The sequence below is a fragment of the Henckelia pumila genome, chromosome 4 (genome assembly GCF_033568475.1).
Source record: "Henckelia pumila isolate YLH828 chromosome 4, ASM3356847v2, whole genome shotgun sequence".
NCBI lineage: Eukaryota > Viridiplantae > Streptophyta > Magnoliopsida > Lamiales > Gesneriaceae > Henckelia > Henckelia pumila.
Window position 1 is genome coordinate 144,446,683 of NC_133123.1, and position 18,311 is coordinate 144,464,993.

At 38.0% G+C, this 18,311-nt stretch overlaps 1 protein-coding gene across 1 annotated transcript; it reads left to right on the top strand.

Annotated features, from left to right (window-relative positions):
- The first annotated feature begins 13,498 nt into the window (after positions 1 to 13,498).
- On the top strand, positions 13,499 to 17,901 carry LOC140861963 (uncharacterized). The gene is made up of 6 exons (XM_073264963.1): positions 13,499 to 14,479; positions 14,623 to 14,683; positions 14,726 to 14,902; positions 15,203 to 15,262; positions 15,895 to 15,994; positions 17,841 to 17,901. Exons 1-6 carry the CDS (start codon positions 13,499 to 13,501, stop codon positions 17,899 to 17,901), a joined length of 1,440 nt encoding a protein of 479 aa, XP_073121064.1.
- The last annotated feature ends 410 nt before the right edge of the window (positions 17,902 to 18,311 follow it).

Here is an 18,311-nt window from a genome sequence, read left to right on the forward strand (position 1 = left end):
TTAGCACCCGAGGTCCCCACATGATGATACCCAGACCTCAAATCTATCTTCGAATAGATACACGAACCCTGCAATTGGTCAAAAATATCATCTATACGAGGTAAAGGATACCTGTTCTTAACCGTCGCCTGGTTCAATTGGCGGTAGTCAATGCAGAGACGCATAGATCCATCTTTCTTTCTAACAAACAGAATAGGAGCATCCCAAGGCGATAGACAAGGTCGAATGTATCCCTTGGCAATCAATTCTTCCAACTGCTCCTTCAATTCAATCGGAGCCATTCTATACGGAGCTTTAGAAATCGGCTGAGTACCTGGCGTCAATTCGATGCCAAATTCAATCTCACGAATAGGCGGTAATCCCGGAATCTCATCCGAGAACACATCAGAAAACTCTCTAACCACTGGTATATCAATCAACTCCGGGCTAGACTTCAAAACATCGACCGCATAAATCAAAAATCCCTCGGCTCCTTTCTGCAACAATCTAGTCATAGACAATACAGAAATCAAAGGAATTCTACAACGAGAAACCTTACCAAAGAATCTCCAATCGTCTGACATCTCTGGTCTGAAACGGACTATCTTCTGAAAACAATCTACTATAGCTCTGTACTTAGTCAAAACATCTATGACAACTATGCAGTCAAAGTCGTACAAACCAAGTACAATACAGTTAAACTCGATTAAATTTCCTTCAAAACACAATCCACAATTCCTAACAAAATTCCTCGAAAAAATTCCTCCACCTAAAGGTGAAGTAACAGAAACTACAGCAGGTAATGGCTCAAAAGGCAAGGTATGCATCAACACAAATTTCTCAGATATGAAAGAGTGAGAAGCCCTTGTATCTATCAAAATATTAGCAGGATAATCAAAGATCATACAATTACCTGCAATCACATCATCAGGTGCAGCCTGAGCCTGATCCCCATTCAGAGCATACACTCTCGCCTGCTGTCTAGGAGGTTGGTTCAAATTCTGGTTGCCTCCTTGACGATTCTGTTGTTGAGGTTGAAAAGAGTGAACTGCATTCAATTGCCTCTGAGGCTGAGATGACTGTCGAGAAGCATTTCCACTCTGTGCTTGCTCAGAGCCCCGTTGAGGAAAAAGTCTATCATAATGCCCCGTCTGTTGACAAATATAGCAATTCCCAAAAATCCCTCTACACTGGTCGCTGGAGTGATGACCTCCACACTTGTTGCAAGAAGTACCAGAGGAACCTGAACCTTGACTGCAACTGTTCTGTTTCGAGACACCAGAACTTGAAGAACTGCTTCCCGAGTTCTTAAACTGTTTTCCTTTGAGACGAAAGTAATTCTTCTTATTACCTCAACTGCTACCACCTTCAGTCCTCGGTGGTTGATTCTGGTATTGGGACGGTTGGGCCTGAAACTGCCTTTGTTGTTGCTGAGGGGCAAACTGATTCCTTCTCTGCCTTATCAGTCCAGCTTCCGCACCCTTGGCATGATCCATTGCATCAGAAAAGTTATTCGGCCTTTCGGTATTCGCCAGAACAAAGATATCAGGATTTAGACCGTTAATAAAGTGGTCAGCTTTCGCTTTCTCATTGTCAGAAATGTGTGGAGCAAACCTTAATAGACTGTCAAATTTGGTAACATAATCTTCGATACTCAAATTTTCTTGCTTCAAATTTGCGAACTCGGCATTCTTATCCTTACGGTACGAAATTGGGAAGAATCGTTTATAAAACTCAGTCTTGAACAGAATCCAGTTTATAAGCGTACCTCTGTTCTCCATGGCTTTCTTAGTCGAGGTCCACCATTTCTTAGCCACTCCGTGCAGCTGATGAATAACCAATCTAATTCGTCGGTCATCGGAATAGTCGAGAGAATCAAAAAGCTGATCTATATCATCCAACCAGCCCTCGCAATCCACGGGATTCTCCGTACCTTTCAAGATCGGTGGTCGGAAAGACTGAAACCTCTTCAGTAAGGTTTCCATAGGGGTAGCCGTGGCATCCATCTGATTCTCAACCGTATCGCCCTGGTCCTTCCGAGGAGTCACTACAGGTGGAGTTTCAGTCGTAGCAAAAATTGGCGGAGTATTCAAGTTCAATCTTCTTCGAGTACCCATCTAAAAACAAGGGATTAGGACACAGGTATCTCAATCTCAAAATTCCAGTGCCCCCTCAACCTCTGATCTTCTAACACAATTCAAAAGATGGAACTCAGATCCAATGAATGATTATAGTTCATATCTCAATCAATCCATGCTTTATAAATTAAATCACATAATCATGTAATTCAAATAATTCTCAATCAATAAAGCATGCTCGCATCGTATTAATAAATCAATTAAATAACTCAAACACATGCGAGAAGCCAATACAAGCAGACTCGATCTACCCCGCTCTCTTCTAAATTCAGTCCAAGATCTTAATTCTCTGATACCACTTAATGTGAGGCCTCGATTCTAATCATAAACTTAGAGTAAAGCAATTGATCAACACAATTAAACAATAAGGATTAAGACATTGATTTTATTTTTTTTAAAAGTGCCCGCTCGATCTGTAAATTCTTACCGATCGAGCGGCCAAGGATTCCGAAGCCACTGCCCAGAAAATCAGGATGCCCGCTCGATCGGTAAAATCTTACCGATCGAGCGGACACAAAAATGTCCAACTCTCTGTTTTGGTACATGGGTACTCGCTCGATCGGTGAACTTCTACCGATCGAGCGAGATGCTCTGTACCAGAAATAAAACTGGTTTTTCCTCAAAAATTCAACTCCAACTTTATCAAATACATTCCAAACATCATATTCTCATTCAACAAGATATAAAAGTATTTGATTCTAGATGCATACAATCTTCATTAAAAATCATGCATAAGTTCCAACTAGTTCGACTTATACAAAACAACAGGAGTTCAAAAATACATAAATGACTCCTAACATCTAAGCCTCACTTCTATCATCTCATTCCCGATCTAGCCATGAGGTCTCTGACTTGATCCTGCCCCACCTGTTGCCAAGTACACATACAAGCAAAGACAACAGCCAGATAATCCGATGAGAATAATATTCCCAGTAAAAGAGACTAGCATACAATATCACATAATATATCAAAACATGATATATAATTAAATTTCACGTATACCTCAAGTAATTCATTCAATTGCGAAATTAAAATGATATGAATGACTTTAAAACTTCTGGATTATCAGACTCAGATAATCAAAAGGAATTTTTCTTTCTTTCTTCAGTTTGGGATCCCGAGGTTAAAATATCCTACAATCACACCGAACTCCCCTTTCGAGGTGGATAAGGTATATTTTAATCCTATAGACTCTAGGGCATTATAGTGAGTTAATCGACACTTGTAGTAAATCGCCTACCAAGGACACTCAACTATAATCTCCAGATCGTCTAATTCAAAATGAATAATCAATCGGCTCAAAATGAATGCATATGAAATCTCATGCATTCAATCGTCAATTCAATCATAAGTTCAAATAAGCATATAAACATGCAATATGTGATTTCTTCTAGGACACTCGAATCAATCCGAATTCAAGTTAATCGTCATATTTCATTCCAAAGTCGTCTTATACCTTCTTGTCGTTCACAATCTTCAATCTGTAAAACAACAAATCTCAATTCCATATCTATTCAAGTTCTACGATCGAAGTAAGAAGTCGATACTATACCGGCTCAATCTTCCGAACTGATCGAAGCTGCAATCTCGCAACTCCAAGGACTTCGAATCAATCTAATAGAAGAAGTCACATGATCAATATCGATAGCAAAACCTCATCAAACTCGGTATAATCAAATCAATAGAAACGACATCCCGAAACTCAAACTGACGGCATAACGGCTATAAACTGATCAAACCGAAATTGCAGACAGCAGAATATCAATTCCAAATACTCAAACCAATCATCTAACATCATTTCCAAGTCAAACCCAACACATCTAAAAAATCTAAGTTTCGAAAATCATAAGAAAAATCATATCAAATCCGATCGTTGATAAATCTCCGAACCGTCTTAGATATACTATCCCAGCAACCTCAAGAACATTCTCTACGAATATCAATCAATTCTAAAGACATCCAAAAATTCAAACCTCGTAGAAATAAGAGAAACTTATTTCCAAACGGAGCACTCGATGCTGTGATCGCATATATCTACTTCAGATCAAATTCCAACGGACGGATCCAGCTAGAATCGAAATCACAAAAGCTTGGAAGCTTTTTGATCGCCTACAATGGTGAAGGAATGTGTGGAGGGGATGATGGAGTGGTGCAAAAGACTTAGTCAAAGTCCAATATATAACAAAGCTCAATTTTGCGTTTTAGTCCCTGAAATTTCCGAAAATTGCAAAAAGGTCTCTGATTAATAAAAACTGGCTCTCGAATTTTGAAATCACTTAATATCTCAAATAACATCAATTAAGATAAAAACGGGGCGTTACATGTTTACTCACCGGTGGTGTACTCAAAAGTGTTCTGGATAACTCTCTGTTGCACAGCTCATATCCTTTTACTCTATCTTACACAAAACAGCTGTACAAAATTGGATGCTTTCTACACGCTCCATTGTGGTGACTCGACCACAAGCATTTGTGTCATTTGATATAGAGACTAAGAGCACTTTTCTTTTTTAGCAAAGCTCGTATTCAAGACTATACTTTGGTTTGCAGATGGAAGCTTAAAATCCATCAAGCTGTCTTTTCCATCTTTGATCTATGGAATTTTGGATTTTCAAGTTTTTCTTTGCGATTTTGGTGAAGGTATCTCTGAACTGACTGAAAATCTGCAGGTTGCAGCTGCTTTAATAAGAGGGAAGAGAAACCTTGACCTTCCTTGGTCTGAATCTACTGCTGTTGTTACTGGTGATGATGTTGTTCCCGGTGTTGCCAACATGGAAAACAACACTGAAGAAACTGAAGAAATTGTGCATACACCCTATTCTCTGGAATTTTTTTTTGTTTTTACCATTTAAGCTCTCATGGTTCATGCTGAAAGCGGTTTGCCCAAGCCCTGGAGGACTTGGATCTTTATGGAGCCTTGTTAGGTGACTGTCGTACAAGATTTGGCATTTCTGGCCAAAAAAGGGGGAGAGAATGCAAGATGAGGCTGGTCCATCTGGGACTAAGGACGATGAGGACACTGAAGATCAGAAGGGATCTGATACTGATCAATTTTGGATTGATTGGTGTCATCCCATATTTTTTTTCTTATCTCATCTTTGCTTTAATTTTTTTATTATTATATCTGTTTTTGTTTTGCTCTAGTTATGTGCCTTAATTGCTCTGATATGCTTTAACTAGACTAACTACTTCTACCCCACTTATGCTCTGATATATGAATTATAGAATCCCTAAGCGTCAAGGTTCGTGTTATCCTTGGTGTTGCCAACACGAGGGACAACACTTTCAGGGGAAAACTTAAAATTCAGGGGGAGAAGTGCTTTAAACTCAGGGGGAGTTTACGTTTGAAATGTTTGTGCTGGTTTTGTCTAGAAAGGCAAAAAGTAGGAGATTGAAAGAAATTTTAATTCCTTGAAAATATTTTTCTTAAGCGTGTTAATTATAATATTGAATTTTGCCTTCTAGACAATATATTTGATTTGACATGGTTAAATATTCTATGATCTCGAGATTGACTAGGATAGATATTTAACTAGAATGAATATTATATCTTGATTAGGAAATTAAGGGATTTATGTTTATAAAATATTATCAAGATATGATATGATACGTTGAATATTTATGTGCTATTATCGAAAATATTGAGATAGATATTTGCCTAGATTGAGTATTATCTTGATAAAGAAATATTGTGTATTATCATTATCATATATTATCAAGATGATATCAAAAGAGTCTAATTCCTAACAAAAACTTATTTTCTTATTTGTGTAGGACTCTACAAGAAATCTTTTCTCTACTTGGACTCTCATCTATAAGTAAAGGATTCTGCGCACAAACAATCGTACACTTCATAAGAGAATTCAGAAGAGCTTTCAGAGAAAATCACATAGAAGAATTCGAAGATTCTGAAGAATTTTTGCAACCATCGTTGTTGCTTGTCCCCGTGCTGCCGTTCGTGTTGAAAACATCAGAGACAACACTGTGGAAACTGTGTTGATCGAAGATTTTTCTGTCTCTTCAATTTAGGCTACGAGAGTTGCATCTGATTTCTTTTATACTCTGTTGTATTTTAGGATGCAAGTTTGATTTCTCAACTTGTTGAGAAATTTAGGATTTAATGATTTTTCATAAAATCATTAGGATTATTTTGTAAGACTCATCTTACGTTTACTAGTGATATTTAGCCCTAAGGCACCCGCACGAGTTTTTATACTCGTGCAAAATTAATTTCTTGTGTTATTTATTTTTGTTTATTTTTTGCTGCACTGTGTTGTCGTTGATGTTGTGACACCGCGGACAATACTGAATATTTATTTTAACCTACAATTACAATACGATTTCTATCACTGACAAATGAAATGAATATGGAGGTAGGTGCAGGACGGACCAGTATGATTAATGGTTATATATGATCAAGAACCGGCGGGCATGCAGATGGAAGAAAGGCATTTAACTACAACCATTTAATTTTGTATCTCTAGCTCTCAAGAGATCATGAGATGAGAGTACTGCTATAATTTTTTCCTTTTCCTCCCCCACTCTGACTCTGACTCGGACTCGGACTCTGACTCTGTCTCTGTAAAATTGATGCAATTGCCGGTACAGTACACAAACACAAAGGCCTTTAATTTTACATCCTTCAATCATACTCTATAACGTAAATAAATAAAATAAAATAAACACAAACACATTCTCATGTTCTTTTTATATTTTACCCAAGCAACAGTCTGATATATATATATGACAAACCAACCAGAATCAGGTTTTGCTTTGCTTTTTTCTATAATTCTAATAATGGTAACGATTATTTCGAAAACTGGTGTATGTCAGAACAACACATGTTCCCAGCTCAATAAGTTGCCCCATTTGGCATGGTTGGTTTCCCCGGCACCCATCACCTACATTTCTCTCCTAGCTAATTATATTTTCATTTTAGGTGCATTTCCCTTCCTAATATGAATATGATATATATATATATAATTGCCATCATTATTTTATGACCTCACTCCATTAATTATATATGAATTTAATTGTGAGTTTCTAATGATTAAAATAAATTGGTATATATATATAGTTCACTTGATGTATAATTTGGGTTTCAAAAGTCTTCCGTGGGAGGTTGAAAGGGTCCCCGAGGCATATCAAATAAAAAAAATACAATACACACATTTTAGATTTTTGTCCTGTTTCTATCACAGATAAAAATAAAGTGGTCGATTTTTTGTTGCTATGGAATATCCATATAATTTTGACGCGACAATCAATGTAAATTAGGCATGCTTGGTTCTCTGACTTTGAGTTAGATTTTAAAATTATGGATTTTGACTTTTCATTGAATTTGACTTCTCTTAATTTGGATTTCAAAATTATTTTTACTATTTCAAAATTTATCTGCATGAAATAAATAACTAATTCAAAAGTCATTGTTTGTTGTTATGATAAAATATTTGACAATGAATAATTAGGACATAAATATTCATATCCAGTATTTCTATTTTATGTGACCCTATATATTAAAGTAATTAATGTAATTTTCTTTAGAATTTTTTGATTGCATTAATATCTTATTTATCAAATTTTGTTAAACTCAAGTTACCTTCGTAGTTATGTCATTTTTTAGATACGAGGATATTGTTAATTTATAAAATAAATCGTGTTTAAGTTTATATTTTAAAAAAAAAAAATTGCCCAAAGAAAAGTTAATTTTTGGTCAAATCGTGACACAATTTTTGCTTTTACGTACCTGTACTTAAATCTATACGAAAAATAGGCGACACACAGACTATTTTTGGCGAAATTGCAGAATGATATTTAGTGTTTGATTGTGTTAAAAAAAAAATATGTGAAAAATAAGCAGTCTGAAAGAAGGTTATTTCATGACCATATTATAAATACAATAAATCTTTTTCTTAAGTTTATAATACCTATGCATAAAATAATTGGACCAAAGAAAGATTATTTTTCGGCAAGATTGTAGGCACATCAATGTTATGGTCTTAATTAATTGTGTTAAATTTATGTGAAAAATAAAATAATATTTTTTTTGCTAAATGATAACACCATGTGGTATTTGGGCTACCTATGCACGCAATATGTTGTCCAAAAAAAGACATGTTGTTAGTCGGATTTATTATATATTAATATTTAATAACCATGATTTTTTTTTGAAAAATAATAACCATGATATTTAAGTGTAACACTTACAAGTTATTTTTTTACCAAAGACTAAATATCAATGTTGTGCATAGACCTGGCCAAGGGCTGAGTTGGGCCCGGATCCGGCCCAAAACCGGACCGTGGTCAACGGGCCGGTTAACCGGGTCAACGGGTCCAACCCGGAACCGAGACAGGACCGGCCACTAGGCGGTCCGGTCCCGGTTTTTCCTTTTGAAAACCGGCGGGTTGGATACGTGGCGCCCATGGGGGCGCCCAGGTGATCCAACGGCCACTAGCAAGTGGCCGTTGGATCTCTCAACGGCCACGATTTTGTGGCCGTTGAAACCCGGCCGACCCGCCGGGTCTATCGGAATTTTTTTTAAAAAAAAAAAACCTATTTTTTATGATTTTATCTATAAATACCCCAAATCTCCTTTCATTTTGTTTACACAATTCTCTCTTCATTTTCTCTATTCTCAATTCCTTTTAATTTCTTAAATTATCAAAAATATCAAGTTTCGATTATTGGTTTATTGTCAATTGTTGATTTATTTTCATATTTATACAATTACAAATGTCCGAAGCGGGATCAAGTCGTAGGGGTGACAAAGGAAAAGGAAAGGAAAAGAGCATCATACCACCCGAAGTCGAGTATCCTCAATTCAATGTCGATGGCTTTGATCTTGAATATTCCGATGATGAAATTCAAGAAATTCGACAAGAGACGCAACAAAGACAACAAATTGAACAACAACCACCACCATGTTATCATGCAAGTCAAGAAAGTATGAACGATCCGGCGGCCTCTCAAAGACAAACTCGAGCGGTGCCTCGCCCGACATCCGATATCTTCACCAAACATTTCGACAAGGTGACGCTTCCCTCTGGTGATTTGTAAGCCAAATGCAAATATTGTTCAAAATGTTACAAATTTAAACAAGGAGATGGTTATGGAACTTTGACGCGGCATATCGAGAAAAATCATCCGGTGGAAATTGGTATTGATCGTGGTCAAACTCAAATTCCGGCATTCTCTTCTCAATCGGGTAATGAATCTCAACTATTTAAATATAACGAAGCTAGATTTAGAAAAGAAACGGCTAAATTTTGTGCGGTTGAACAACTTTCTTTTAGTTTTAGCGATAAATTATCTTTTAAAAATTGGCTTTCTACAAGTGCAAATCCTTCTATTAGACGTATTCCAGTAAATAGTCTCAAACGCACATTGAAAAAGTTAGTCGTTGATCAAAAGAAAGAATTAATTAATGAATTTTATAGTTTGAATAATAAAGTTTCTTTGTGTTCCGATATTTGGAGTGATCATTGACAAAGTTGTTCATATATGGGTATTACATGTCATTGGATTAATAATAATTGGAACATTCAAAAAAGGTTGCTTGCATATAGATGTTTCAACGAATCACACACGACACAAAATATTTCGCAACTTATATTTGTTATTTTAAAAGAATATGGTCTAACTACCAAAATTTTTTCAATGTCTTTTGATAATGCTAGTGCAAATACTTCTAGTATTAGTGAGCTTATTGAAATATTTAAACCATCACTAGGTGGAAAATTTTTTCATATTAGATGCACATGTCATATTTTAAATTTCTGTGTTCAAGATGGGCTAAAAAGTTTAGGCATACATATTCAACCAATTAGAAATGCTATTCATTATTTATGGACGCATCCTCAAGTTATGAAGAAATGGGGAAAATTTTGTAGAGTAAATGTTATGAAGCCTAAGCGGTTTGCACGAGATGTTCCAACTCGTTGGAATTCAACATATAAATTGTTATTGTCCTCTTTTGAATATAAAGATTTATTATGTACATTTTTTCATCAATTTGTTCAAACTCGTGATATTTATTTGTTTTCAAATCAATGGAACATATGCACTAGTATTTGTGAAATTTTAAAAGTTTTTAATGATGCTAGTGACCAATTATCCGGTGTTTATTATCCTACTTCACATTTAGTTTTAACACATTATTGCAACATTGCTTGTATTTTTCATGAACATGTTAAATCTAATGATAGTGATTTATCTCAATGTATTCTCGTCATGAAAGCAAAATGGGAAAAATATTTTTTGCTCATTCCTGAAATTTTTTTATGTGCTTTTGTTTTATATCCTAGACTTAAATTAGATGGCTTAAGCGACATATTAACATTATATTATGAATCTTTGGAGCCTATTGCGGAAATGATTCCTTCTATCTCATTGATTTTGTTTAATATTAAAACTCATTTACTTGATATTTATAATGAATATAACATCAAATATGGTGGACAAATTGTTTCACATGAAACACAATCCACTGCAACTAGTAATGTTACTTCTAAACTTACTAAAGCACAACTTTTATTAAGGGAACGGACGAAACGTCCATGAGGATCCTCAAGTTCCAGTCAGGAACTTGAGAATTATTTTACCACTACTTTTGATTTTAGTGATACAGATGAGGAAAACTTCGACATTTTGAGATGGTGGTCGCAAAAAACAGAAATATATCCAATTTTGGCTATAATGGCAAAAGAAATTCTAGCTTGTCCGGTTTCAACAGTTGCAGTGGAGCAAACATTTAGTATTGGAGGAAATACATTGGACGAAAGACGTTCTAGCTTAACGCCGAAAAATTTGGAAGCCCAATGTTTGCTCAATGATTGGTCAAAAGCCGCTACTCGAACACAACATATTCAAAGTGATGAAGAAGACCAAGATGATACCGAAGGAACATCCGGAACTACGATGGGAGGAAATGCGAGTGAAGTAGAATAAAATATAATAAATTTGTAATATAAGTCATAAGATGTAACGCCCCGTTTTTATCTTCAATGAGTTTATTTGAGTTAATCGGATATTACAGAGTTCACGAGCCGACTTAATTTTGATCAGGGTCCTTTTTGCAAATTTTGGAAATTTCAGGGACTAAAATGCAAGTAATGGATTTTATATATTATCTTGTCTAGTTTGACTTGGTCCATTACTTCTCCTCCTTTCTCAAGCACGCCTCCTCCATTGAAGCCGACCCAAATGAGTTTCCAAGCTTTGTGATTTCATTTCGAGCTCGATCCGGCCGTTAGAATCTATTTCTGAAGGCAGTTTAGCGATCACTGCAACGAGAGCTCCGTTATATCGTAAGTTTTTCTACGATCGGATACATTCTAGTTTTTGGATGTTGTTAGAATCGTTCGAGTTTCGAGTATGTTGTTCTTGACAGAGTTCTGGTTGTTTATTATCTGTCGGTTTTGAAATAGAGCGACGTTCGGAATTGTTATGATTTTCTTATTATTTTTCGAAAACCTTGATTTTGTGATGTGTTGAGATTGTGTTGAAATTGAGGTTTGAGGATTGGAATGAGTTTATTAAGTTATTGTTTTGCTGTCTGCATTTCCGGTTTGATCAGTTATAGTCGTTATGCCGTCAGTTTGAGATTTAGATATCGGTTTGATGTTTTGAGTTATACCGAGTTTGATATGAGTTTTGATATCAATTTGATCACTATGACTTCTTCTGATAGATTGATTTGAAGTCCTGGAAGTTGAGAGCCTTACAGCTTTGATCAGTTGGAAGAGTTGAGCCGGTATAGTGTCGATGTTATTCTTTATTTCTTGATGGATTTGGATAGATTTTGATTGAGGGAACTTTGATTGAGAATTGTTGTTTTACAGATCGACGATTGTGAACAACACGAAGAAAGGTATAAGATGACTTTGGAATGGAATAGGATGATTAACTCGAATCCGGATTGATTCGAGTGTCCTAGAAGAAATCACATATTGCATGTTTATGTGCTTATGTGCTTATTTGAATATATGTCTGAATTGTTATTTGAATGCATTAGATTCATGTGCATTCATATTGAGCTGAATTGATTATTCATTTTGAATTAGACGATCTAGAGATTGTAGTCGAGTGACTTGGTTGGCGATTTACTACTTCGTTGTTTAACTCACTATAATGCTCTGGAGTCTAGAGGATTAAAATATGCCTCGTCCACCTCGAGAGGGAAGTCGGTGTGATTGTAGGATATTTTAACCTCGGGATCCCAAACCGAAGAAAGAAAGAAAGAATAGAAGAATTTCATTCGATTATCTGAGTCTGATAATCCAGAAGTTTTAAAGACATGCATATCATTTTAATTCAGTATTTGATTGGATTAATTGATTATATGAAGAATGAGTTCATATATGACTTGATATGCTTATTTGATAGCATGTTAGTCTCTTTTACTGGGAATGTCAATTCTCACCGAATTATCCGGTTGTTGTCTTTGTTTGTATGTGTACTTGGAAACAGGTGGGGCAGGTACCAGTCAGAGACCACGTGGATAGAGGATCGAGAGATTAGAAGTGAGGCTTGGTTTTTAGAAGTCGAATGTATTCGAACTTTTGATGTTTTGTAATGCATGCGAATCTATTTATGTTTTGAAGTAATTACTAAACTCAAACCTTGGTTGTATCTTGTTGTATCGAGTAGTCGAGATTATTTTTGAATTTGGATTAATGCATGTTGTTATTATTATTGATTGGATTGAGTTTGTAAGGAAAGACATTCCATATTCTGAAATTTTCTGGGCAAGGGGGTGCGCTCGATCCTAGGTTATTGCAGGATCGAGCGCGGCCCCTGTGATTTCCGAGGCAGAGAGTTTCAAAAATTGGTGCGCTCGATCCTGGCTTTTTGCCGGATCGAGCGCGGCACACTGCTTTTTCTCGGCAGAGAGTTTTGAAATTTGGTGCGCTCAATCCTAGACTTTTATAGGATCGAGCGCAGCACTGTTCACCCAAAAAATAAAATTTTTTTTACTTGTTGCCTTATCTTATAGATGGTGCATGATAATTGTTTATATTATCTTAAGGATAGAATATTAGAACCGAGGCCTCACATTAAGTGGTATCAGAGCGATAAGTTTCTAGATTTTATTTCTAGAAGTGAGCCAGGTAGATCGAGTCCGCTTGACCTTAATTTCTCGCATGTGCTTGATTAATTCTCTGAGTAAAGAATATGCGAGCATGCTTTATTGATTGAAAATTATTTGAATTACTTGACTCGGTGATTTAAATAATAAAGCATGAGTTAATTGAGATATGAACTGTATTCATGCATTTGATCTGAGTTCCATCTTTGAATCGAATAAGAAGATCAGAGGTTTCGAGACATTGAAATGATGAGATGTGAATTGAATTACCCGTGTTCTAACCCTGTCAATTTAGATGGGTAATCGAAGAAGGCTAGACATGAATACTCCACCAATTATCCCTACGACAGAAACTCCACCGGTTACGACTCCTCCGTTGGTTCCGGGTAATAGAGCGGTGGTACAGATGGATGATTCGATCACGCCTATGGAATCTTTACTGAAGAGGTTCCAATCTTTTAGGTCGTCGTATTTGAATGGGAAGGAAAATCCGGTCGATTGCGAGAGTTGGTTGGAGGATATTTATCAGCTCTTTGAGTCGCTTGACTACTCTGATGACCGCAGAACTAGACTGGTAATGCATCAACTACAGGGAGTGGCAAAGAGTTGGTGGATGACTACCAAAAGATCCAAAGAGAATAAAGGTACGGCAATTACTTGGGCACTTTTCAGAGCAGAGTTTTATAAGAGACTCTTTCCGGTTTCCTATCGAAAGAACAAAGGTGCCGAGTTTGCAAATTTGAGGCAAGGTAGCATGAGTATTGAGGATTATGTTACAAAGTTTGACAGTTTGTTGAGGTTCACTCCGCATATTGCCGACAACGAGGAGGCAAAAGCAGACCAGTTCATTAATGGTTTGCACCCTGATATCTTTATTCTGGTAAATACTGGGAGGCCAGATAATTTTTCTGATGCGATGGATCAGGCTAAGGGAGCAGAAGAGGGACTGATGAGAAATAGGGGGAATCAGTACCAGCCTCAACAGCAGCAGCAGAGGCAGTATCAGAATCAACCACAGATAAATGAGGGTGGTAGAAGTGGTGGTAGCAAGAAAAACTATTTTCGTCCCACGAGAAGCAGTTCAAGAAGTCGGGAAGCACTTCTTCGAGCTCGAGTGGCTCGAGACAGTTCAGTTCTGGACAGGGTTCAGGATCATCTGGAGCTTTGTGTAGCAAGTGTGGAGGACGGCACTCCAGTGAGAAATGCAGAGGAATTTTTGGGAACTGCTACATCTGTCAACAGACAGGACATTATTCCAGACAGTGTCCTCAGAAAGGTTCTGACCTGACTCAGAGTGGGAATGCCTCTCGACAGTCATCTCAGCCTAGGAGACAGGCTATTGCGGTTCACTCCTTCCAACCACAACAGTAGAACCGTCAGGGAGGTAATCAAAGTTCGAACCAACCTTCCCGGCCACAGGCTAGAGTGTTTGCTCTGAACGAAGATGAGGCTCAAGCTGCACCGAATGATGTGATTACAGGTAACTGTAAGATTTTTGGTTATCCTGCATTTATTCTGGTAGATACAGGTGCATCTCATTTTTTCTTATCTAAGAACTTTATTTTGATGCATGCCTTGCCTGTGGAGCCTATGTCTGCTTTTGTATCTGTTACTTCACCTTTGGGTGAAGGTTTTGTGTCGAAGAAATTGGTTAGGAACTGCGAGTTGAGTTTTGATGGAAATTCGATTGAGTGTGACTGTATTGTACTTAGTCTGTCTGATTTTGAATGCATAGTTGGAATAGATGTGTTGACTAAATATAGGGCTACCGTGGACTTTTTTCAGAAAGTAGTTCGGTTCAGACCCGTTATGACAGATGAATGGAGATTCTTCGGTAAGGGTTCTCGTTCTAAAATTCCTTTGATATCTGTCTTATCTATGACTAGATTATTATAGAGAGGAGCCGAAGGATTTCTTGTTTATGCGATCGATATTCTGAAGTCTAGCCCTGAGCTGAACGATATACCAATGGTTAGGGAATTCCCTGATGTGTTTGCAGATGAAATTCCGGGTTTGCCACCGATTAGGGAGATTGAATTCGGCATTGATTTGATGACAGGTACTCAGCCAATTTTGAAAGCTCCATACCAAATGGCTCCGATCGAATTGAAAGAACTGAAGGAGCAATTGGAAGATTTGATTGCCAAGGGATACATTAGACCGAGTGTGACGCCTTGGGGTGCTCCTGTTCTGTTTGTGAGAAAGAAGGATGGCTCAATGAGACTCTGCATCGACTACCGCCAACTGAATCAAGCGACGGTGAAGAATAGGTATCCTTTACCGCGTATCGATGACCTTTTTGACCAGTTGCAGGGTTCTTGTATCTATTCAAAGATAGATTTGAGGTCTGGGTATCATCAGCTGAGAGTTCGTGAAGAGGATGTTCCTAAGACTGCGTTTCGAACGAGGTATGGCCACTTTGAATTTCTTGTCATGCCGTTCGGTTTGACTAACGCCCCGCAGTCTTTATGGGATTGATGAACCGAATCTTTCAGCGTTTTCTTGATGAGTTTGTGATTATTTTCATTTATGATATCTTTTTCTATTCTAAGAGTCGTGCCGAGCATGCCGAGCATGCAGAGCATCTGAGAACAGTTTTGCAGATTTTGAGGACAGAACAGTTATTCGCCAAGCTTTCGAAGTGTGAGTTTTGGCTTGACAGAGTTGTCTTTTTGGGGCACATTATTTCAGGAGAAGGGATTACTGTTGATCCCAGCAAGATAGAAGCAGTGATGAACTGGCGAAGGCCGACTTTGGTGCCTGAGATCCGCAGCTTTATGGGTTTAGCATGGTACTATCGCAGATTTATTTAGGGTTTTTCTTCTATTGCAAAGTCTATTACCCAGCTGACTCAGAAGAATGCTCCTTTTCTGTGGACAGATGATTGTGAAGCCAGTTTTGTTGAGTTAAAGAAGAGATTAACCAGTGCTCCGATTCTTTCTATTCCATCTGGTTCTGGAGGTTTCACAGTTTATTGCGATGCTTCTCATCTAGGTATCGGATGTGTTCTTATGCAGAAGAAGCACGTGATAGCATATGCGTTGAGGCAGTTGAAACCGCACGAGACTCGCTATCCAGTTCATGATCTTGAACTCGCTGCTATTGTTTTTGCCTTGAAGATCTGGCGTCACTATCTCTACGGTGAGTCTTTCGAGATCTTTTCTGACCATAAGAGTCTGAAGTACTTGTTTTCGCAGTCAGAATTGAATATGAGACAGAGAAGATGGCTAGATTTGTTGAAGGACTTCGACTGCAAGATTAAGTATTATCCGGGGAAGTCGAATGCGGCTGCTGATGCTTTGAGTCGCAAGCTTTGCTCTTTATCTCTTTTGACGATCGGTGTTTCTCGTTTGATCGATGACTGTTGTACTTCTGGGTTGGAGTTTGAATCAGATAGGAATCCGATCAGAGTTTGTGCGATTCAGGCCGAGCCAGAGTTGTTTGTGTCGATCAGAGAAGCACAGAAATCAGATGAGAGTATTCAGAATTCGATAGAGAAGGTGAGATCAGGACACCAGTCTGAGTTTCAGGTCAGAGATGATGTTTTATTTGTGAATAGCCGTATTGTTGTGCCTAAGATTGATGATTTAAGACAGCGTATTCTGAGAGAGGCACATTGTAGTCGGTTCAGTGTTCATCCCGGAGGCCGAAAGATGTATAACGACTTGAAGAGTCAGTTCTGGTGGAAGAAGTTGAAGAAGGATGTGGTGAGGTTTGTATCCCATTGTTTGAACTGTCAGCAAGTTAAAGCTGAGAGAAAGAGACCGGGTGGGCTTTTGCACCGTCTGTCTATTTCAGAATGGAAGTGGGATCACATTTCGATGGATTTCGTCACGAAACTACCCCGATCGGTTCAACGATGCGATGCTATTTGGGTAGTGATTGATAGGTTGACGAAGTCTGCTTGCTTAATTCCTTATCGGATGACGTGCCGCCATGATCAGATGGCCGATTTGTATGTCAGAGAAATTTTCAGATTGCACGGGGTACCGAGATCGATTGTTTCTGACCGAGATCCTCGGTTTACTTCTCATTTTTGGCACAGCCTGCAAGAGGCTCTTGGTACTAAGTTGCATCTGAGTACAGCTTATCATCCTCAGACCGACGGTCAGTTTGAGCGGATGATTCAGACTCTAGAGGATATGTTAAGAGCAGTGGTGCTTGTCTTTGGCACTACTTGGCAAGATTCTTTGCCTCTCGTCGAGTTTTCATACAACAACAGCTTCCAGACGAGTATAGAAATGGCACCCTTTGAAGCGTTGTACGGAAATAAGTGCAGATCTCCTCTTTACTGGGATGAGATGTCTGAGTCCCCAGACTTGGGACCAGATATGATTCGTGATATGGCTGAGCAGGTGAAGATTATTCGGTTGAGAATGAAGACTGCTCAGGACCGACAAGCGAAGTATGCAAATATCCGTCGCAGACCTCTATCTTTTGATCAGGGAGACCGAGTATTCTTGAAGATTTCTCCGTTTAGAGGTACTGTTAGATTTGGGAAGAGAGGAAAGTTGTCACCAAGATTCATCGGTCCGTATGAGATTTTACAGAAGATAGGCGATCTAGCCTACCGATTAGCACTTCCTCCTTTTTTATCTGGTATTCACGACGTCTTCCATGTCTCTATGCTACGGCAGTATCATCCAGATCCTTCTTATGTTCTTCAACCTAATGAAGCCGAACTTGATGAAACTCTGATTTATTTCGAGAGACCGATTCAGATCCTTGACAGAAAGGAGAAACAGCTCAGAACCAAAACGATTCCTTTGGTGAAAGTTCAGTGGAGTCGTCACGGAGTCGAAGAAGCGACTTGGGAGACAGAATCTGATATGAGGCAGAGATTTCCGGATTTTTTTATCTGATGTGATGTAGTGACCCTTACCCGGATCACCTACTAAACAGAACTTAGGCATGCAATTAACTTAATTAAACAGATATCAGAATAAAACTGCGGAAACCATAAATAGTTTACAACCCCAAGTAAAGGAATCTGTAATTTATCCAATAATATACAACCAAATCGAATAGCTGTATAAACCCAAACAACAGTAATAAAACCTAAGCGAAGCTCCAGCTGGCCAACCACTGACTAGCCCCTCCTGGATCCA

Coding starts and splice junctions, on each gene's coding strand:
- LOC140861963 (XM_073264963.1), top strand. CDS start 13,499: ATGGGTAATCGAAGAAGGCTAGACATGAATACTCCACCAATTATCCCT. Junction 14,480..14,622: donor CAGACAGTGTCCTCAGAAAG/GTTCTGACCTGA, acceptor TCCCGGCCACAG/GCTAGAGTGTTTGCTCTGAA. Junction 15,995..17,840: donor AGCTTTATGGGTTTAGCATG/GTACTATCGCAG, acceptor ATGCTACGGCAG/TATCATCCAGATCCTTCTTA.